The 23,144-nt window shown below is 35.3% G+C and overlaps 1 protein-coding gene across 1 annotated transcript in view; it reads right to left on the reverse strand.

The window, feature by feature from the left end:
* Window positions 1–3,666: 3,666 nt before the first annotated feature.
* LOC148596796 (receptor-type tyrosine-protein phosphatase S-like) overlaps window positions 3,667–23,144 on the reverse strand; it is a 35,622-nt gene continuing 16,144 nt past the window's right edge. The window contains exons 12-26 of the mRNA XM_088563060.1: window positions 21,799–21,940; window positions 20,681–20,779; window positions 19,903–20,103; window positions 17,192–17,278; window positions 16,078–16,415; window positions 14,938–15,082; window positions 14,257–14,364; window positions 13,296–13,493; window positions 12,774–12,857; window positions 11,274–11,333; window positions 9,143–9,244; window positions 7,342–7,533; window positions 6,633–6,830; window positions 6,020–6,106; window positions 3,667–3,852 (exon numbers count right to left, since the gene is read on the reverse strand). Coding sequence (XP_088419186.1) covers window positions 3,848–3,852; window positions 6,020–6,106; window positions 6,633–6,830; window positions 7,342–7,533; window positions 9,143–9,244; window positions 11,274–11,333; window positions 12,774–12,857; window positions 13,296–13,493; window positions 14,257–14,364; window positions 14,938–15,082; window positions 16,078–16,415; window positions 17,192–17,278; window positions 19,903–20,103; window positions 20,681–20,779; window positions 21,799–21,940 — 2,046 coding nt within the window. The 3' untranslated portion in view covers window positions 3,667–3,847. The remainder of the gene's footprint in view (window positions 3,853–6,019; window positions 6,107–6,632; window positions 6,831–7,341; window positions 7,534–9,142; window positions 9,245–11,273; window positions 11,334–12,773; window positions 12,858–13,295; window positions 13,494–14,256; window positions 14,365–14,937; window positions 15,083–16,077; window positions 16,416–17,191; window positions 17,279–19,902; window positions 20,104–20,680; window positions 20,780–21,798; window positions 21,941–23,144) is intronic.

A 23,144-nucleotide genomic window follows, 5' to 3' on the forward strand; every position in this document is an offset into this window, starting at 1 on the left:
ATTACTTCCTTATAAGGTATTTACATTAATACTGACTTCGTTCTTCGTATGTAACCATTGTTTATGAGTGGTCTTTCAAATAATTAGGCAGGAAGTGATTCATGTGTGAACAACCAGTTGATTTTGATTTCTTATTTAAAAAAAATCACATTGACTGGTTGATTGATTGATTGATTGATTGAGTGATTGTTGATGTTTAACGCCCGGGCAGCAATATTCAGTTATATTTAGGCGATGATCATGTAATGGATGATAAAATGAACATAAAATGATGATGAAATGAAAATGGGATGGGACACAAGGATAATGGAGTCGACAAATTTTGATTGCCACTTGAAAAAGGGAGAGGTGTGTAGGATCGGGTAATTTAGTCTCCTGTGGCGGAGCACTACATCCATGGACCCTAATCCGGGAGAATACCAGAGAAGGGTTCTTTAATGTGCGAGGAACGTGACATTTTTCCCAACACGTTGCACCACTATGGTTTGCGGTCAGGTTTTCCGTATTACGGCCTGACGACCCACATTCAACCATCTGGGGAACGCAACCCAGTTGCTCTGTGGGCAGAGCGCCCTAGCCCCCAGTCAGACAAAACCATTTACAGACTACTAAACCGGTCTTAGTTTGTTCTTAGGTTGCTATACTTTTGAAAGGAAAATTATATACTTTACGGAGGTAGACCTAAGGTAAGAGACACAACTCTTAAGGATCATTGGAACGTTTGTATTCAGCATTTTACATCAATCTCATGTAATCATCAAAGTAATTTGGACTAATTTCATTCTATTTCAAATGAAAGCTTGATAGGCTTTGTTGAAATTGAATATAATACAAACATATCACTGATTTCAAGAGTAATGTCCCTTGCCCTAGGTCTACCACCTTAAGTATGAAATTTGCACTTTGTAAAATTTATCGTTCTTTTTTTGGTTGACTTTTTGGGAAATTAATCCATGAGTGTCTCTAAATTACAGATCTGTGTGCAGAAAGGACTAAAGTTACATAAAAATACCGTGACTTAGCTTCACCATGAATCACCTCTGTCATAGGCAGTGTCTATTTATATGGATTGGTTCTTAAATCTTCAGCTAAGTTCTTCCGGATTATCAAATGGAATTTCTACACAATGACAATATGTAGAAGTTACATGTATGACCAGAGGGTCTGCCTTTTCGACCAGTAAGTCGGCCTCGTGGGTTTGGGTGTAAAAAAAATAAGCCTGAAGCAACGATAAGCTTTTCGTATGAAGTGACTAAATTTCGCTCAGATCCCTGGCCGTGTGCGAGGTTGCTCTGCCGACAAAGCGTTCTGTGTGTCCCAGGTAGTGGAATGGGGTACTCTTGCATACTACATGCTGGGATCGTCAGGCCATAATACGGAAAACCTGACCGCACAAACCGTAGTGGTGCATCGTGTTAGGGACATTGCCACATTCCCCGCACCTTAAGGAACCCAACTGTGGTATTCGACAAGATTAGGAGCCTCGTCTCTGCTTAAGAAGGCTAAATTGCCCGACCCCTCCCTATTTCTAGTGACAATCGAAATTCGTCGATACGGTTATTCTTCTGACCAATCCAATTTTTAATTTCATCTTTATTCCATCTTCATTTTAAAATCATGTTCATGTTCATCGCCCGGGTATAACTTAAATATTGCTGCTTTGGCATTATACATCAATCAAAAAATCAATCAATCAATCATAGAACTTGTCGGTGGATACACTGTTCCTTTATTACCATGTTCTAATACAAGATATAAAGCAATTCTTTCAAATGAACATGCTTGCGGTCATTATCACTGTTTGCTCAAGAAGCATAATGAGTTTTTCATTATGTAAATAAAGAATTTCGGGGGTGCTATTTGGGACCTGTATCTTGTAAGTTGTGCTGATGTGACCACTGACGCAATAGCATACAAATGAAATGCCATTTAATCACCACCGGTATTTTCACGCCGCAATGGAAGAGGCATGTTTAGTGGCTGTAAAACCTTGATTTAACCAAATTGCCTTTCTATAAAGGTGAAAGTCCGAATCACTTCGGTACCAGCTTCACCGGTGGTGTAATATCTGCTTGCCAGATTTGTTCTGGACTTGACTTGAATATGGATCGGATTAATGTTCGGTAATTTTGTTGTTACCCTTATTTGCCTGATTCTTTTGTGAAGCTGATCTTAATGAATTAGATTGTCGAAGACTGTAACACACAAAAAATGTATACACGTACCATATGCTATTGGTTAAAATTCTTTTAATTCTGGTATCATATATTAAAATACATTAGATTTCATAACTTTTCCGTCCTTATGAGACGCATAAAACCCATAATGTATGAAGTACACTGCTGCACATGATTATTAATTTTCACTTTAAAAAAATACTGTAAATTCTGGAATTATTGCTCAACACTACTGTGTTTTTTTTCTCATTTTTACTAGACGTACGATTTTATTTTTGCAATTTTTAGATTTTTCAATCCCTTTTTTAAATTAGAAATGCATAATGCGACTTGTATTATTGCAATTGAAGTCCGTTGTATTTTTTTTTTCGAAGAATCAGAAACCCAAGGGTAGGATTTCAAGCACTATAATGAGACTCTGCCGATTGAAAGAACATTGACTGTTTTCCAATCAAGAAATTACATGTATTATTAGTTGGCCTTAAGGAGGTAGACCTAGCGTAAGGGACGTAACTCTTACAAATTATTCGAACGTTTGTGTAAAGCATTTGATATCAACCTCATCTAAGCATCAAAGAAACTTGGATTGATTTCATTCTTTTTCAAATGAAAGTTTGATAGGCTTTGGTAAAATTGAATATGGTGGAAACATGTCACTGATTTCAAGAGTTATGTCCCTTACCCACGGTCTACCTCCTTAAACCATCATTGCGATACTTTTTGAAATGAAATAATTTGTTTGAGAAACAGGTGTGTTTATGTTCTAAATCAAAAACATGACATTAATGGAACATTAGGTGATACCCCACCACGTGATTGTGAAAAAGGGGAATGGCAAAATGTTCAAACATCGAAAAGTACATTTTGGATTTGCTGGAAATTAAATTTATTTTATGATACTTAACAACTGTGTAAAGTTTTTAAAAAATCTCAAATTATCAATATCTGGAAACAGTCGGGACGGACAACTTTTCGGAGGACTTTGTATTTACGAAGTTTTGAAGGTAGGAGCCCGGGTTGCCAATTTACAAATGCACTTTTATTGCTATAGATGTGTTATTTTGGTTACATGTATTTTTTTTATTTGTTGTGTGTCTATTTTCTTTGTCCAGTCGTAATCCTTGGTTTATGTTATATTGTAGTACCCTTTGAATCCTCGTTCCCTCGATTTCATTTTCATTTACCCACAATGAATGACATATTTACAACACTTCATTACAATCTGACACCGCTTTTAAAACCAAAAAATCTGAAATTCTGACAAATACGGTTTCTCACATCGGTACTTGATAATAGTGTACAGTACACTGTACGTACATGTATCCAATATGTTGGCTCGCCCCGCCTCTTTTTTTTTATTTCAGAAAATTGTGTTAGTTCTGTGCAAAAATGAATAACTGATAGCCTCGGACCAACTTTATAAAATTAGTTTTTTTTTATTGGAAGTCACCCTTTTCTGTTTTTTTTTCATATCAATTATAGAATAGGCCCATGTCTAAGACTTTTTAATTGTCAAAAAATAAATCACAAAACGTTTTATTTAAACACATTTAAAATTTGAAATATCACAAGTAAATTGCATCAGTACTTAAAAAAAACCAGGACACTGTTTGGATTTTCGTTCTCCAGGCAGACAGACAGACAGACATCATTCTTCAGCGTTCAACATCTTAACCTAAAATAGTAACAAATTAAGAAATAAATCACAGAAGTTCCATTTCATCATTGTTTCATTAGGGGATGGCCATTTATGTCGCATTGTTTTAAGGTTACAGACCACCAATTCAACCAATGAGCATTTGGAACGTACACAAAAATAGTCCTACGCAGAAATTACCCCTGTTCCTCATAGTGCTGTGAAAAAAGTTCTCATCTTATTTAAAAAAATTTAAACAGTTTTTGAAAGGAAAAACATTTCTGTACATTTTATAGGTGCATTTTGCTTCTTGTGCTGTGAAGCCTAATCTCCATAATGATTTTTAAATATACCCCTATCTTTTGAAAACACTGGGATTTCCCATGCTATTTATAGACCCTTCACTTCCGGTGACCAGTACTGCACTGCAAGTCTGCTAACCCCACATGCCATTCTGAGGATTGTGAGCTGACATATGTAGAATCATGCTGATATATAGTCCTCTGCAGGTTAAAGTTAAGGTAAAGTCCAGAGAAGCCATTGAATATTGTGAAATTAGCATAGAAGCCTATGGGAAGTGGAATTAGTGGTTTTTAGCCTTATCATTAGTGGCCAGTTCGTAGTAAAACAATGATAATATGGAGTTTACGTGATTTTTAAGTTAAATTAGACTAGTTTTTTTTTTCATATTCTCCAAAAGACACAGCATATGAATTACACGAAGTGTTGGTCATGTGTTTATCACCTTTTTACAATGGCTGTGGCCTAAAGAGCTCTGAAGCATGTTATATTTGAACTGTTGTTCAAGAATGCTGGTTTATTCTATGCATGCCGTATCCCTGCTTTTTGGAGGTAGGTGTATATAGTGATCATGTTGTCCCTTGTTCCGTTCTGATCATTTTTCGAAAAAAAAAATCGAAAGTCTATGATATGTTTCAGAGTGAAACCTCTCTAAACCAAATCCTGATAATCCAAAAACCTTCTAAACCTGATTTAACAGTATGAAAATTTAAGTGTTGTCTATGATACTTATCCTATTTTTATATTATCTGTTCCTATATTTGCATCACGGAAGAAGATGCCAGACGAGGAAAAATAGTAGTATTTATTTCTGTGCATTAGGTTGACCAATCGTGTACCCTAATCAGATGAAAGGAAGCAGAACTTTGAAAAGACAGATTGGTGTACTGACAAATTTGTAATGATGATTTTTCTCTCTCAGATTCTGAAAGGATTTTAGTTTTAAAAAAAAGTTATGTTAAAAATGCATAGTTTATGTATGAAATTTTATAAAGACTGCATATTACAAATGAGTGCGGAAACAAAAAAATGCAAAACTTCCGGTACCTTCAAACTTTTGATGGTGGTTGAAAAAAAGATAGTCAACCCCTATTGCTATGGTGATTTTTCTATCTCTCAATGAAAGTACTACAACAAACATAAATGGTTTTTGAGTCATAGTTTTAATTAGAAATTACTGAAAAACTTGAAAAGGTTAGTATTGTCGGCTATGGGAAAATAAGTACTACAGTTTTTCCAAGAAACGCATCATGTGCCATGTTTAAGGAAAGACTGTTATATTTTTCGGTCAATGAGGAAATAAACATTATCACGTGATGTACACTAGATTAACTGCGTAGCAGGTTATTTTCATGTGTGTGCCACTGGTATTGAGATTATATCAAATTACCCGAAAGAATATGTCATTCCTTATAGTTTAATTTTAGTATCAAATTTAAGGAGTAAATCAGCGAAAAAAGGTTGATGACGTCACAGTCACATTACAAAATTTATTCTATGAGATGATGACAAAATATTTCATCCAATCAGAAAGGTGTTATATCTGAAATTAAATTATAAGGTCATGACAACTAATCATTGAATTGTGTGACTCTACACGTTGATGTACTCCCAAACAGTTAGAGTGGGGAAACGCTCTCGGACCCACGTGGGGTCTGGGAGTAGGCCAGAGCGTCAACACAGCAGCCCAGTCGCTAGTAGGACATACTCTGACCGAGTTCTTCGGTCAGGTATCCCGAAGGCTGGACTCTGCCACCGACACCAGTTGGTTCTACTAACCCACTAACATCGACCGTGACAGGCCTGTATTGGTATTCAAGGTCGTTAAAAAAAACCAATCATAATCATAATTATAATCATAATCATAATCATAGTCATATTGAGTTGTACTTAGTACTCAGTTTACCTGTTGTAGAAACAGAAATCACTGCTTTTTCACTCTCTCCGAATTCGCCAAAACTTCGCAAAGAAATGTGATATTTGGTCTCTGGTGCTAAAAAATTACATTCAAAATAGAAATACAACCAAAATACATTTTCATGACACCATAGCGTTATTTGGACTTCTTTTGTCCAATATATGTGTAAAGTCTCACCAAAAGAAAAATACAGCCTTTTTAACATTGTTTTATCAATCTATATAATTTCAGAAGCGAATACAGGGAAGAGGACCCTGCTTTTGCTGGATTTTTATTTTTTTTTTTTTTGCAAAACTAGCAAAATTGAGAAATTCATGACCGGGAATGCCCCTCTTTTTTGAATTTCGCTATTTGAATTTTGAACGCGCCAGAGTTATCTTCCTATATCTTTAAACAGACTGAGAGTATATTTTTGGTAAATTTAAATACTTTATTATATTAATATAATAGTATTACAAGATATCATATTGAATATACAAATATGTGATATTTTGATCCATAATTTACTTCTTGTATGATTCTTAGTTGTAGATCTACGTAAAATGCTGAAAACAGGTGACCTAAGATCTATTTTAATAAATATAACCCAGTAAAGTCTTACCAAGTCTTTTAATTGTAAAGGATGTTTCACTAAAAGGCAGCATTTCTTGATATTCTCCCGGCTGTTCTACACCGTACCCTAAAACATAGCCCCGAATGATGTATGCGTACTCTGGGGGCTGCCAGCTAATCTGTATATTGTCGGGTCCGGAAAAAGCACTCATGAATTTAGGTTTGGGTAAATTATCTTTTGATTTATCTGAAAAGAATAAAATTGATGATTTATTATTTGGCTAAAAGTATTGTAATATGTTGACGATGTGTAAGGAAAAAAATAATTCCACATCCGCTTTTACATAAAATATATAATACTTGGATTTAAGATAATAGTACATTAAGGCCACTTTTTAAAATTCCGTTGACATGATTTATAGGAAAGCACTCCAACAAGTGAAGGATTCAGAGGTTTTCCTAACCCCATTTTGTATCTTTTGTTCACAATTTGGGCAAGATTGGGTAAATGAAACTTTTGGATAAGACGCCCCCCCCCCCCCCGCCCCCCCCCCACCTTTCGTAATAATGCTCTTGTTCCGTCCTTGCTCCAACTGACCAAACTTTAATGCCATTTTCATGAAATCTCACAGGGTTAATTTGAGTGGTTTTGAAGTATATACAAATATATACAAATTTATAGTTGTTGTGAGGTAAATATTGTTATCATACATTTTATATTTTACATTTCATTACAAAATCATAATTAAACCACATACCAGCTGCCCTTGTTGTGAAAAATTTAGTTGGAGACATGACTGCAGATCCATCTGCAAGTTGTGTCTGTATTCTAATGTAGTAGGTTGTGTTAAAAGACAGATTTTTAATGACATATTGTAGCGATCTCTCAAATACACCGGTCCACTCATACAAGGGGAGAGAACTGTTGTTCGTGTATAGAAGTATATATCCTGAAAAAAGATAAAACAAAATAAATAAGAAATTGTATTTTGATATTGCTAGTTACAAAAATAAGTATATTAGGTATTTAAGAGAAAAATAACACTATGATTTTATTTTTTGAGATAAAACATTTTTGAAAATTCTTATTTGAAAAAAGTACAAAACAAAATTAACAAGTAATTAAGTTATGAGGATTATATTCTTACAAGCATTTAAAAGTACGAATGTTCCTCTTAATCTTATTTTTCAAACTGAGCTTCGTCTATAAAGCTACAAAAGCCAATTCACTTACATGATACAGTAAAACCTCTCTAAACCAAACTCCTTTCGGACTGTAGAATTTGGTCGGTTTGGACAGGTGTACGATTTATCCAGGTTCAAAACACATTTCAACTAACACAATGGAACTTCAAAACATGTCTGGTTTAGGCAGGTTTTTGGTTAATTCAGGGTTCGGTTTAGACAGGTTTCATTGTACATCGAATTAGTTTGTGGAAAGAATGATAATAAGTTGCTGAAATTCTAGTCAATAAGCCAAAGAAAAGGAAACATATTTATTTAAGTAACACTCCAGCTAAGGATCATGCAAAATGTGATTAATGAGTAAAAAAAAGGCCTACATATTTTCATTTTTGATATTATGTTTGAAATGTCATAGTAAACAGAAATAAATATGTGGTTTTTCATATAATCCTTGTTCATAGGAGATAAAAATTATATAGAATGCACTGTATATTTCAAAATTTAGGGAGATAACTCTGTAAATGGCGCTCAAATACAATAGAATCTACTGTATTTTCAATGTCGATTATCTCCTAAGAGCAGGCAGATTCGAATGAATAATTACACATTTCACAATATAGACCCATAAAACAACTTAATTACAAAAATAAAAATATGTAGTCTTATTTGGGGTGTATCACATTTTCCAGATTTTGCATGATTCTTACAAAGACAGCTACTTAAATTAATTGACTGACTGACATAATGTGGTTCAATGTATAACACATACGACAGATAAAAAAGGGGAAATAATGTAGGTTAAACTGAACGCCATAGGACCTTATACGAAATATTGTTACAATTTTACCCAAAACCAGCTTATCCAGGCCAAAGGTGAAGAACAAATGTATTTATTTTAGTTCTCTCAACTGTAAAATGGTGAATTAACAAATTGTGTATTGCATACTAGAAGAATTGGATTTTTAATCAAGGATATTTTTTTAAGAAAATCAAAAACCTAAAAAGTTAAAATGGGATATTCCACGAAGAAAAGGGATATTGATGGGCATTAAGAATGAATTCAGAGTAGTCAGGGAACCACGATTCGAGTGGTAATCAAAAGAATATATCCCCAAGATAAAGACTAGACAGGAAAAATGGACATACACACAGCAAATAACATGAAAATAACACGTACGAAGAAGCACAAATAAATGGGCAACTCGAACTACACTAAATACTGGTGCACAGGTAAGGTAAGCGCCCTCTGCTTTCGTAGAAACAGGAAGTGGAGTGTGGAGTAAAAATGTTTTAATTGGGAGTGTTTACTATTCAGGAGCTTGAGCGTGAATATAATGACTGGTGTATAAACAATGAAAGAGTTGTCACCCTTACCTTTTATATGATCCGATATGGCAGGTCGTTTCCAGGTAACAAGTGCAGTAGGGACCTCTAGTCCCTGTTCACGTATCTTGATATCATATGGTGCTCCTGGAACTACAAAGTTCAGGAAATAATATACAATCAATTTTATTAACAATTAATGAAACAATCGAGTCCGACAAAAAAAATTGATTTTAAGTAAGCGTTTGAGGCGTTTTAGTTAAGTCGATAAAAGAGAGTCTTTTAATTTCATCGACAAAAAAAAAATACCACAAAAAGTTCAATTTCTTGTACCGTTCCTCGTTCATCATACAACATATTAGGTGGATGAACGCAGTGAAAACACTAATACGTCCGTGAAATGACTGGTTAATTGGTAATAAAAATCCTTTGAGAAGGCTGTCGGAAGTCTTCATCTTACTTGGCTACTTTTATCCGGCTTCATATTTCATATTCAATAAAAACTTTCACTAAAATGAATAGAACAGTGAAGAAATGCCTGTATGTTTTCTTGAATTTGAGTCTTATTTTCTTGGTCTAGTATTTGTCCCCGTATCATGAATATTCCGATCGTAGATCGTCTTCATGCTTTTACTTTCCTCGATTAGTTTTGTACATGTATAACGAAACTGTCTGAGTCTTTATACCGAAACTGTCTGAGCCTTTATGGATGTAGACCAAGGGGCATAAATCACACACATCATTGGTACGCTTGTGCCAATCGTTTACACGAATCTCATGAAAGCATCAAAGTAATGTCGATTGATTTCATTCAAGGCTTTTGTGAAATTGAATATGATACAAACATATCAATGATTTCAAGAGTTATGTCAATTAGTCCTGGTCTACCTTCTTATTCGAGGATATTAAGATTTTTTTTTTCATTTTAAAAGCTTTCTAAACCGAACCCTGAATAAACCAGAAACCGTCTATAACGGTCATTTTTTTTTATAACAGTTTAAATACAATGATATGAGGAAGGCATAGGCTAAAGCGTAAGCGAAATATAGAGAACTTCCCTTTTCAAGAAGCAGACTTCATGCAATTCATTATTTTTGCCGAATTTGATTATATTTTCATCCGTTGGAACCGGTAACGGACATTCCAGATATTTGTAAAATGATCGGCCAAACAGTTCCAGATTCAGCATAGAAAGCAGGATTTTATCAAGCTCATCGGAATTAGCTATTTTTTTCAAAATGTCCGAGTAATTCCGATTAAATTACATTGACGTCTTTGAAACTCTTAGTATAGGCGGCATTTGTAACAGTTTCTAAAGCTTCAACAGATCGTGATGTAGTGTTTTGCTTTGACTAGAGTTTCACAAGTGTCAGTATGATGAATTTCTAGACGAATTTCTATACATTTAAAAGTGGCCTTTGATCGCTATAAACCGAATGCTCTCTTTAATTGAAGAAATCTTCACACCAAAGGGGTTCGCGGTGTCGGACAGGGGAGTTAACACGATGTACCCCTACCCTTTTTTGTTTGAATATTTTGTTAATTTGTGCACAGTTTGTCCGCAAATGACCAAAAGAACCATACCCTTTATTCAAAACATTTTTTTTTAGACCTGCCTCTTGGTTGGGTCTATACCACAGGCGCTTTAAGCACGGATGGTTCCGATCAAACTATTTTTTCCTGGGAACCATGATTTCCGTCAGTTTCGTTTATTTAATTAAAAATCGTATTTTTGCGAGTTTCTTTGCCTATTCGTAAATAACATCACAAATTAAAGCAATGCATAATAACACCATCTTATAAAAATTCGACTCGGACACTAGTCGAGTTTTCTATACAGGATACATTATGTAATAAGGGAACTATCATTTCAATTTTGAATGGACAAGGATCAAATTAGAAATGAAATGGCAGGATTGAAATTTTCAAGAAATAAAAAGGCAGGACAGTCCAAAAGAAAAAAAGAAAAAAAAAAAAAGGATCTATTTTTGTCCTGATATATTTTTGTCTCCATGTTAAAAAAAGAAAGGTAGAACCTATATTCTGTCAAAGTAAAAATACAGTGTAAAAATTTGATCCTAGCACACACACCCCATAAAAATCGCATGGTTGCTCACTAAAGAGTTCCCTTATAATATGGAAACATAAGACAATGTAAATAATCTACCAGTATGTCACTTACCAGGTGTGGTGGTTGGTGTCGTAATCTCGGGTATTGTAGTCAGGATCGATTGTTTCTTTCCTGAAACAGAATAAACATTGTTGGCTATTGAGATCAACTGGTACAATGTATCCCATAATGCATATATGTATATTGATTTCAAGTCCATAGGTACATACACGTAAAATTCAAATTTATTCATATATGTGTGTAGTAATTTATTGTGCAATTTTATTAAATTTTGTATGAAAAAATGTAATCGCTATGTTCCTGTTGAAAAGGTGAGATACATTTATGCCTTAAATTATAATCATCAGATATGCTTGATGTCACTCTTGAGTCTTAGGAGTTCATATTGATGATTTTTAAATTTTTTTGCGAGGTCTTGTTTCTTTGTTTATAATCATTTTTATTCAGTTCGCTATATTGTGTATGTAGATTGTCTCTGTTTCCTGCGTTCAGGTTTAGGCCATGTTTTTGAATTTTTAACGAATTTGAATCATCCAACTGATGACGCTCTGATGTTCTCTTGCTGGTATATACGCATGTTGTCTGGGTAATAGCATCTCTTAATAAACATTAACTGCATCAAACATTATAGGGCACAAATACTCAGTGTACTTGAATGACAATAACTGCAACCAAATCATCTACATGTATGAGAGTAAGTAATAACGAGCAGTTTTGCAATTTACATGGGGCAAAATACGCTTCAAAATGACATACATGTACTAAAGCAAAGATATCAGTGAAATGTTCATCAGAAAGGGACGAAACTAAACTACAGTCAAATCTGTTTTATTGACCACCTGTACTCGACAATACTGTGCATTAAAATACCGTTATACTATACGTTTTATGATAAATAAGTCTGTATATGATGAACACATATTTTAAATATGGTCTCGTGCGGATGTGGGTGTCAACTGGGTTGTATGCCCGAGGTAGTGGAATGGTGTAACCCTGGCATGATGCATGCTGGGGTCGTCAGGCCATAATACGGAAAACTTGTCCGCAAACCATAGTGGTGCACCGTGTTGGGAAAAATGCCATGTTCCTTGCACGTTTAAGAACCTTTCTGTGGTATTCTATCGGAGTAGGAACGATAGGGCTCCGCCACAGGAGGCTAAATTGCCCGACCCTATCCACCTCCCCCTATTTCCAGTGGCAATCAAAATTTGTCGGTCTTATCATCCTTGTGTCCCATCCCATTTTTCATTTCATCATCATTTCATGTTGATCGTCTGGATATACAATGTAGATGAAATATTGCTGCTCGGGCGTTAAATCCCAAAAATCAATCAATCAATATTAAATATGACCATTTTTTTCGCTCTCCATGAAAGGTCTCTAAAGATAGGATTTACTGTAAATGAAAACAAAAGAGTACATGATTTAGCGTTTTATGTATGTATATGACCACCTATTTTGAATATGACTAATTGTTTCGCTCTTCATTGTAGGTCACTAAAGACAGGTTTTACTGTAAATGAAAATAAAAGACAAACAATATTAGGGTACCTGATTTAGCTTTTATCAGAGTAGGTTTACTCTCTCCGTAACTGTTGAACGATCTCACTGTCAAGATGTACCGTGCATTTGGTCCTACAAGTAACAAAATAATTTTTGATATCTTAATGCAATATGACAAATAACGTAACGGCTGATTTTATACAGATAGGTATACATGTAAGTTTACAGGATAGAATTTTTAGTTATACGAACACATTTTTAACACCAACGCTAAGTTTTGGTATAGTCTGATATCACATTATTAGAAATAGTTGAATTGTCGGGTTATCATTATATAAACAGCAGTGACATACCGAATGTTCCCAGTGAAATTTTTATTCGATAATTCACACGGTAAGTTCACTCTCGCGCTTTCACCCGCTAAAACGTGACAATACGCCGTTCACAAAATTTTTAATTTATGTTGAAAATAACAATGAATAATGGAGGAAATCTATATAATAAATAGGATAATCAATTGGTTATCGTGAAATAGGCGAACATCAAAATGCCAACGTATGCTTTACGTACGAAGTCCACTTATAGAATATTCTGTATCCGCTGGTCCCAGTATTTTTCTGTAGACTTCTGGAATAAAGCGGCCGTGTCCTACAATGTAGCCTTTGACTGGTATACTCGTGTTGTCAGGAGGAGACCAAGATAGCGTAATTCCTTCTGATATCGATTCCACGGTCAGGTTTGTAGGTGCTTCCGGTGGTTCTTCTATGACTACAAGTATCAAATCATTTAGTTTTTTTTAATAGTTTAGTTTCCAATGGTATTGCCAAAGTTTGGAAAGCTTGCAGTCTGTCCGTTAGCATGTCACACACAAATCTTTAGGAATGTTTCCTGTAAGCCTTCAGATATTAAAATGATATTGGTTGGTTCCGTCGCTATGGTAATTGTTTACGAAATGTGGGTATTTAGCTTTTTCTATGAACAGGTGAGTTACTAAGTAAATTCTGGTTGATTGTGTCATTTTAACGCATTTATAGTAGTTTCCGCATTTTTTGTGACCGTCCCGTCCACAATGCGAGAGGTCAAAAGTTAAATTCCCGGCCTGGTCATACAAAAAACTTTAAATTTGGTAGTAACTGCTTCTCTACAAAGCACATGCGCATGCATATATGAGACAGAGTAACGATTGGTTGGCTCAGATACTATTACTGGGTGGAAATTCCAAATTACACATTCTTCGGTGTGTTTCCACATTAAAAATATTGGTCAGTGTGTGTGTCAATCTAGTACAAAGGAGGGTCTGCTCAATTTGTAAATCTTACTCGTCCTGAAATGCATAAAATACCTACCATAGTACGCTAAGCTGCAATTAATAAATCAATAAATCAATCAATCAAATTTTTGTGTTCTATATTAGTCTTACTTATTGACCATAAAAACGAAAAAAAATCTATTGAAATAATACTTAACTTGCGTGTTTTCATATTATATTTGAAGAAGTATGACTATCCATCAATTAGGATTCAAATATTACCGTTTCCAGATTTAGTTACAACCATTTGGACCCAAGAAGAAAAAGGACCGGTTCCGTTAACGGTGACGGCAGCGACTCTCATTCCGTACACAATACCAGCTTCTAAACCTAGAATTGGGAAAAAAGAGAGATCAAGAAATGTGGCTTTCGATGTGAATAAGGTAGGCTTACGAGCAACAACAACTTATTTGCATCTAGTATAAAACGCAACCTCAATACACCAAAATGACAAAAGTTGAATAATGAGGTTTCGTTATTTTGATTGAGATAATTCTAAGAATGACAGTGTTACGCAGTAAATTTCCATACAGAAGATTTAGTTCAGAACACTTTCCAATCTCTTTCAGATCCCAATTTTGACAGCAAATATGAACATTATGATTTAAATTATAGTGCAACAAAATGTTAGACCCTACGTGCTTAGAATTAGAATGCACCCACTCGTCCAGTTCTGTCAAAAAAAAGCTGCACGATAAACACGAAAACGATAATTGATGTAGTACTACCTGGAAAGGGAAAACACGATAAAAGTCCTCATACAAAAGCAATAGAATTCTCTGGAATTTATTACAGAAACGTTCGAGGGATGGATATGGTGATTGTAATAAAGCTCTAGCCTAATGAGTGGAGTAAAAGTTGCCTAAAAAAATATTTTATATCCTCGATCCGGTCGTGACATACCTGTCAATAAAAGTTCATTTTTGCCAGCTGGGACCAGCATATTTTTACTGGTCATATCGAACTTTGTTCTGTATTCCACTCTGTAGAAGATAAGTTTACCATTCTGTGCATACTCCGGTGGTGGTTCCCATGACACCATGAAGTTCTGCAGAAAGTAAAAAGAATACTGGTACACAAGTAATTCCTAACGTAAGATGAAAATGCATATTTTTTCTTATTTTGAGGACGCTTACCCTATCGATGAACCTGGTTCATACTCCCAGTTTTAGTGGATTCCGAGTTGCTCATTTACTTTTCTTACTTTATATGTATTAATTTAGTTACTTTATGTTCTTTGTTGTGTGTGTGTGTTTTTTCCATTTCTGGTATTTGTCCATGGATTGCATTCTTTTGATTTACGCTAGAACCTTGGTTCCTTGATTACTCTTGAAGGTACAACATGGGTCAATGACCCCCTATTTTATAAGCTGAAAGAAATGAACGATTCCGGGGGGTAGTGGGTTCTGGGTTTTGATGCCCCCATCACCTCACTCTTATTGGAAAATTATGTTATTTTTTTTTTGGCAAACTTTGGGATAAAGATGGATTAAAATAGTCTGGAATCCCTCTATTTTTTCTGAACCTTCTTTTCAAAATCTTTTGAAAAGGATTCTTGAAAAACTGTTTTGTCTGAATTAATAGTGTTGGATTGATAATAACTCTCTTAAGTGTAAGTGTTTGTAAGAATCAGGCAAAATTTTAAAACTCAGAAACATGCATGTCAAAACCCCCACCGATCTGACAATGTAATATCACTCAAGTATACATTCTGTATATGAAAAGACCATTATTTGATCTTTGCATCACTGGATTTGCGCAAAAAAAGTTATCTGTCCATTTTCAGTGCATTTCAATGAAATTGTAATTCAATGGTCCAGCATGATATGGAAAATCTTCTCTTATTTCTATGATTCTGATGGTGCAAATAGTCACGATAAACTTTCAAAATGGTGGGTTTTCAAACCATGTTTCAACCACTGCCTGATTCTTACAATGACTGACACATAAATACCGCTTACTTTGCTTCACAATGAGTTGTAGCCACAATGTCATTTAAAAGGTCAAATTACTAGTCTATTTAAAAGGAGCAATTTTACTTACAGTTATATTAATATTCTGAATAGTGACGGCTTTGGGTGGTGCCGACGGTACGTCAGATAAAGTCCATACCAACTTCGACGTCAAGTTACCAGGTACGTCATTAATATATGGAATCAAAGAAATTGAGTACTCCGTGTGCTCCTGTAAATTATCTATTACATAATGAGTAGTGGTTGGTTTGAGAAACAGATCTTTAGGTTGACTGATATTTGCGTTGGTGGCACGGTGTCTAAGGAGAAATCTAGTAAGGTTTGAGTTTGGTGCTACAGTCCATGATACCCGGAGACGCTTCGATGACACTGGTCTGGCTATCAAGTGAACTGTGTCTGATGAGGTCCCTGAATAAGAATTTATTTCAACACTTTGCATCCAACAACTTTTTCTTTGCTATTTTTGCGAGACCTACATGTATTTTACGAGTGTCCGCAAATTAGTTGGTTAACAGCAACCAAACGATTAAAATTAATAATTTTATACTGTTAATTTGGAAATCCAACAACCCATTTAAGGTTACGTCAGGGTTCACAATCAGATTTTCAGATAATTCTAATTTTGTACCTGCATCGGCATTAGTGTAAGTATTTTTGTTGTGTTGATTTTTATTTCATGTCATGTCGAACATTTGCTATTTTAATTTGCATATGAACAAAATCATACGACAGGAGCGTCAGTAACATGATGCATGTAGAGTGTTCAAGTAACACTCGTATGTCCACGGTGGTTGAGATCTTATCCATAACCAAATAGCGGTGAATCATCAGATTGAGTGCAAATATCCCCGTTTCTCATAGGTAAAGTAGCCGTGATTGCGCTTGATTCAATACCCATTTACGCATGTTTTGTCTTGTTTTGTTTTGTTCTTTGATTTTGAATTTAAGCAGGTAGACCTAGGTAAAGGGAAACAACTCTTACAAATCATTGGATCGTTTGTATACACCATTTTACATCACTCTCATGTAAGCATCATAGTAACTTGAAATGATTTCATTCTTTTTCAAAGGAAAGCTTGAAAGGCTTGGGTGAAATTGAATATGGTAAAAACATATGGCTGATATCAAGAGTTATGTCCTTTACCCTAGGTCTACCACCGTAAAAAGAAAAATGATTGACTTACCAAAATGATCAATCATTCTGACTATACTATCGCTCAGCCCCACATTGTTCACTGCTGATACCTCAACAGTGTAGGTCTTACTTTGATCTGAAATGAACGCGATATTTTTTCAGAAAAGATATCAAATTTGTTGCTTTTGGGAACTTTTCGGCTGTCACGCCATCTACCATAGGACAGAAACACCACGGGAAATATCGTTGGTCTTATTTGACACATTTCAATTTCGAAACTAATTTCATATAATTAGTTGAGCAAATTAAATTTATGACAAAGTTCACGTGAAATCGGGTGAATCGAGCATTTGCGTGAAATTCACATGAACTTTTCACATTGAGTTGATATTGAGTGAATTTGTTCGAAAATCACGTTAATTTAATTTGAATTTCATGTGACGCTCGATATACATGAAATTCACGTGAACAACGTTTGCCCGTGAATTTCACGTGAACAATATTTAGTTTAAACATATTTTATTTCATATAGTCGTAAATGTGATAACATACACACAAATATAATAGATATAGGATCCAGAAACAAGCAGATCTATGCTTTTAAAATCTGTCTCCATAGGAACCAGCATGATATAATTGACATTTTTTCGCATGCTCAATGACAAATACATTGAATAAAATATAGCACAGTTTAAGAACTTGTAAAGAATTCAGTTGAAAAAAATAATGTGAAAGAAAACAATTACAAAAAGAAATGTAAATATTGGAATAATCAGTAAATTTCCAAGAGAAGAGAGAAAGTAAAGTATGAGTATTAATAACAATTAAGTTATGTTTTAAACCTTTTACTTTTCAGAATGAATTTCTGGAAACGCTTATAAACCATAGAGTTTTGTTCATCTGATAGCTGCATAGATCCAAAGATAAATAAGCTGGTATCAATCCTAACATTGATATTACAATCCGTCGTAGCATTAAACATTTCTTGTCTAATGGTAGCATATCTTTGACAGTGTAAGGTGAAATGTTCAACTGTTTCTATTTGCCCACAAATACATCTTAATGAGTCTGATAAATGTTTTAGGAAAAGATGCTCATTTAGGGAACTGCAATGCATTCTGAGACATGTAGGATCTGACCAAGTCTACAACCAGAGTAATAGTAAGATGGGGTCTTTATATTTTGATTTGACAACTGACGTTTGAAGGGGGCAACAGATTCAGTATTTCGTAACTCGGAAGGCAAAGTATTCCAGTATTTTACTGTAGACGGAAGAAAATAATCTGAATAAAAATTTGTTCTTGTTCTCACTTCCTGAATATTGTTTGTCTGACGCGTGTTGTGGTTGTGTAGAACTCCAACAGTATCTGGTATTAGATCTGTCAGATATTGCGGTGTTTTCCCATTTAACATCATCTTATGGAATAACAACTCTTTGTACAATATTTGCCTATGAAGACCGCATAAGCTTCAAAAGGAGATTTATAAATCGGTTGTTGGGGTTTTAGATAATATTGAAATTTCTAAAAGTACGCAATGATGTCCTTGTTCCATCAATTTTCAGGAATTGTATTTAGTTTATGCCTGTTCAAGCAGTGTGTTTGAATGTTCATACTTTGCCCATTCGCTGTATAATTGGTTACTGCGATTTTTTTTTCTAGCTGGAAATGAAACAAAATTTAGCAGTTAAAGAAACATCCCGCAAAAATCATATTAAAAATCCCTTACTGCGACATTTTATATTATTGCGAATTTAAGTTACTTGCATTTTTCGCACAAATTACGGAACATACTGTATTCTGCAAATTTGGGTCTATCGCATTATTTACAGTAAGTCCAAAATATCCTGTATTTTGCGAATTTAAATCCGTAACATTTTTCTCAATTTTTCACGAATACATTATGTTTTGCCAATTAAGATCAAACACGTTTTTCCTTAACCATGTTTAATCGATTGATTGTTAGGGTTCAACGCCCGAGCAGCAATATTTCAGATATATTCAGATTGATTGATTGATTGTTGGGGTTTAACGCCCGAGCAGCAATATTTCAGCTATATTCAGGCAATGAACATGAAATGGATGATAAAATGAACATGAAATGATAATGCAATGAGAAATGGGATTGGACACACTGATAATAGGGTCGACAAATTTTGATTGTCACTGGAAATAGGGGAAGGTGGGTAGGGTCGGGCAATTAAGCCTCCTGTGGCGGAGCCGAATGGTTCCTACTCCGATAGAATACTACAGAATGGAACGTGCGAGAAACGTGGCATCTTTTCCAACACGTTGAACCACTATGGTTTGCGGTCAGATTTTCCATATTATGACCTGACGATCCCAGCATGTACATGTAACATGCCAAAGGTATCCCACCTGGGGCATAGATTAGCATTGGCGTGGGCCTGCACTGGGCGCGCAATAATTTTTGACTGTTGAATTTTGCTAATTTAAATCAGTGCAAAACACGCAATAATTCCTGAATACCGTGTATACTGTTTACGTAAATTTAAGTCAGTCCAATTTAACTCATACTAAAATCAACCAAATTATACCAAATCAAGAACGATAACTCTTGCAAAGTGTCAATATCATGTACAATCTATATGCATTTGATCTCAAAAGCGCAACAACGAAAAACTAAGACTGGTTATGTGATCAGTTACTGAATAAGAAATAAAACTTAATTCGGTGGGTTTTCGACGTGCATGAATCACCTTCTGTCTGATTTTTAGAAAGACTGATACTTAAATCTTACCTATTACTTTAATTACATGTGATGTAATGTCCTTATTAAATCTGAAGAACAACGTCTTTCCGTCATCTTCTGCCACTTGTAGCTGGTAATGCCTGACTCTTACCCGATACTCTTCTGGGGGTGGCAGCCATTTTATTACAAGGGAACCATTGGTTAATATATTTAGAAACATATCACGTGGAGGAGGAGGAACTGTTCTCTCTACAAAGTAACAAATATATGAGAGATAAATGTAAGGAAAATGACTTTGACGATTTCATGGCGTCGATGAAAAATTAAATGACTTCTTGCAAATTACCATATCAAAGGTGAAGGTCAAACCTAAGTAAAACATAGTCATGTATAAAAACAGTCTTCAACACAAGATCCGGAATACATCTGAAACCATGCGCGTAGCTGCCGTTAGGCAAAAAAGCTTTTGCCTGCACTTAATTTTGCCTTTTTTTTTATAGATAAAATACATCCAGGAGAGGCATAAATGATGCTCTAAAACGCTATCTCCGCGGAGCTTCGGCCCCTTGGACCCCCTGCCGTAAGTTTGCCTACACTTCCATTTGGTCTCACTACGCGCCTGGAAACTCCACCCAATATATATCTAAAATCCAGACATGACCTTTAACTCTACTGACAAAATGCGTATTTATTATATGCAGACCCAGAAAATGCAACATTTATCATGGTATGCACATGGGATTGACATGAAACACGATTGAATGGAGATAACATTAGTATTTATAGACACGAATTTAAAAAATCTCAGACTAAATACAATGTTTACCTTTCAGGTAAGTTGAAAACTTCCTCCATGGGGAGTGAACACTTTTGTCTGGAAACACTGTCTCCACTCTAAAGTAATATAGCTTATCATCTTCCAAATCTATAACAAAGATGGATGCCTCGTCAGTGCACAAATATTTCACAATAATATACTTCATACAAACATCTTGAATTCTGATTGGGTAATGGGTGATGAGTTATTTTAGTCTATTCCCTGCAATGCCTCGTCAGTACAAATATAATTCACAATATCATGGCATACCCTTAAAACACAACATACACTGTATTATATTGTTTTCAGTTCCCTGAATCATACCAGTGGCGGGTCCAGAGTTTTAGGTAAGGGGGGGGGCTTAAACAAATTTCTTGACAGGATCACCGGTGAGGATCACGAAGTGAGTATTTCTCATGGTTTTACACACACAATTATCGACATTGTTTTTGTAAGGGGGGAGGGGGCTGGATCCGCCACTGCATACTTTTATCATTGGTGGGCATTACGTTCTGGAGTTTAGACAGTAACGTCCACTTTAATGACGTAAGTAATAGTAGAACTTGGTTATATGAAATTCGAAATTCCCGCTTCTAAACATTACGTTTGATTAGCGCTTTCATTAAAATGACTTGGGGATATGTTCCTGTTTCCCACCACTTTTTTAAGAGGTAGACCTAGGGTAAGGGACATAACTTAAGAAATCAACGATGTTTGTATCATATTCAATTTCACCAACTTTCCAAAGATATGTAATAGTTGGAAAATAACGTAAGCATACAAGGGCCTGAAAATTTCCCAACGATATTAGAACTGTCGAATTTGCAAAGCAACTTTTTTGGTCGTTCCCTCCGCGGGACTCGAACTCGCAACCGCTGTGACATCTATTGCAACACCGCCTGCGCAAAGCCCAGCGCCCTAGACCACTCGGCAAGCTAGGCTATATTGATTTGTTTATAAAATCTGATATAATTCGGGGTCAGACAAGTCTGACCAGTGGGTTGGTGAATACCCTCGAGGACCTTAGGTCCACTAGCAGTGGAACCTACCTAGAGGTTATTAAATACAAAAAAAAAACTACTCCAATCACATAGATTTCAAACATAATGTTCCGAATGGATACTTACTGTCAATCACAGTGCTGTTTTCCCATACACTCTTCTGATGAACAGTATTGTTATCGTCAGTTTTGTAATGTATAATATGTTGTGTCCAAATCATTGGCCATGGATGGGTAACAATCTTGTCCCATGCAATTGTAACTACAACCTGGGCAATAAATGCATATATATATTATAATTCTGGACAATATTCTAAAGAATACCAATTTATTGGGTTTCTTAGACACACAAAACTATTTTACGTAAATTTTACGTGAATTTCACCCAAATTGAGTAAATACAACTGCAAAAATTTAACGTGAAAAAAAACATGTGAATCGAGCCGTCACGTGACTTGAGTAAATAAATATTTTTTATATGCATTTTATGTGAAATCACGTTTATTTTATTTGAAGTTCGAGTGAAGCTCTATCGATTGTCATGCATTTGTTCAGCAAGTGTTTTGTCTGTATTTTGTGAATGAGTGTTTTGCCTGTGTTTGGTGAGTGACTGTTTTGTATTTAATTGATGAGTGAGCATTTTACCTTTGTTTGGTGAAATAGTGGTTTACTTGTATTTGGCGAGTAAGTGTTTTTCCTGTGTTTGTGAAGTGACAGTTTTTTCTTTGTTTTGCGAATGAGTGCTTTGCCTGTGTTAAGTGAGCGAGTGTTTTGCCCGTGTTTAGTGAGTATTTTTTGGCCTGTGCTTGGTGAGTGGTTGTTTTGCCTGCGTTAGGCGAGTGAGTGTTTTACCTGTGTTAAATGAGTATTGTTTTAGCCTGTGTTTGGTTAGTGATTGTTTTGCCTGTGTTTGTTGAGTGATTTTTCCCTCTCTGAGTTTGGTGAGTGAGTGTTTTGTCTGTGTTTGGTGAGAGTTTATGCGCGTTTAGTGTTTGCACGGAAAACCTAAACGTCTCAAGACTTGAAAGATTTGTCATAAAAATGTTGCCCGTTTGTTGTATCTAATCGTCTTATTTTGCTACTGGAGACGTTGTTCCTAAAACATTTTACCGATGAGCATTGCTTTGTATGTGACATTTGTATGCTGCAATCAAGACGGATTCTTTTTTTTCTCTTTCAAAAGGTGCATTTGAAAAACAACTATTACTGAAAAGTGTGTGTGTTGATGGGTGTTTGTTCGAAAAATTACAGTGGTTAATGAAAAAAAGTATTCCAGGCTACAGTTTGCACTTTGTTATCCAAATGTAAACAAATACAAAATTCCCTAACAAAAGAAGGGTTCGTGCCATCGATAGGAACATCTCTGGATCCGCCACTAAACTATTTTTTAAAGTAACAAACCCCGTGCAGGTCCGGGTGTCAAAAGAATAGGCCTGCAGCAGCGCTAAGCTTGTCGTAAAAGGCGACTAAATA

This window comes from Perna viridis, chromosome 15, assembly GCF_037379345.1.
Source record: "Perna viridis isolate PV_CMFRI_1.1 ecotype Kerala chromosome 15, ASM3737934v1, whole genome shotgun sequence".
Lineage (NCBI taxonomy): Eukaryota > Metazoa > Mollusca > Bivalvia > Mytilida > Mytilidae > Perna > Perna viridis.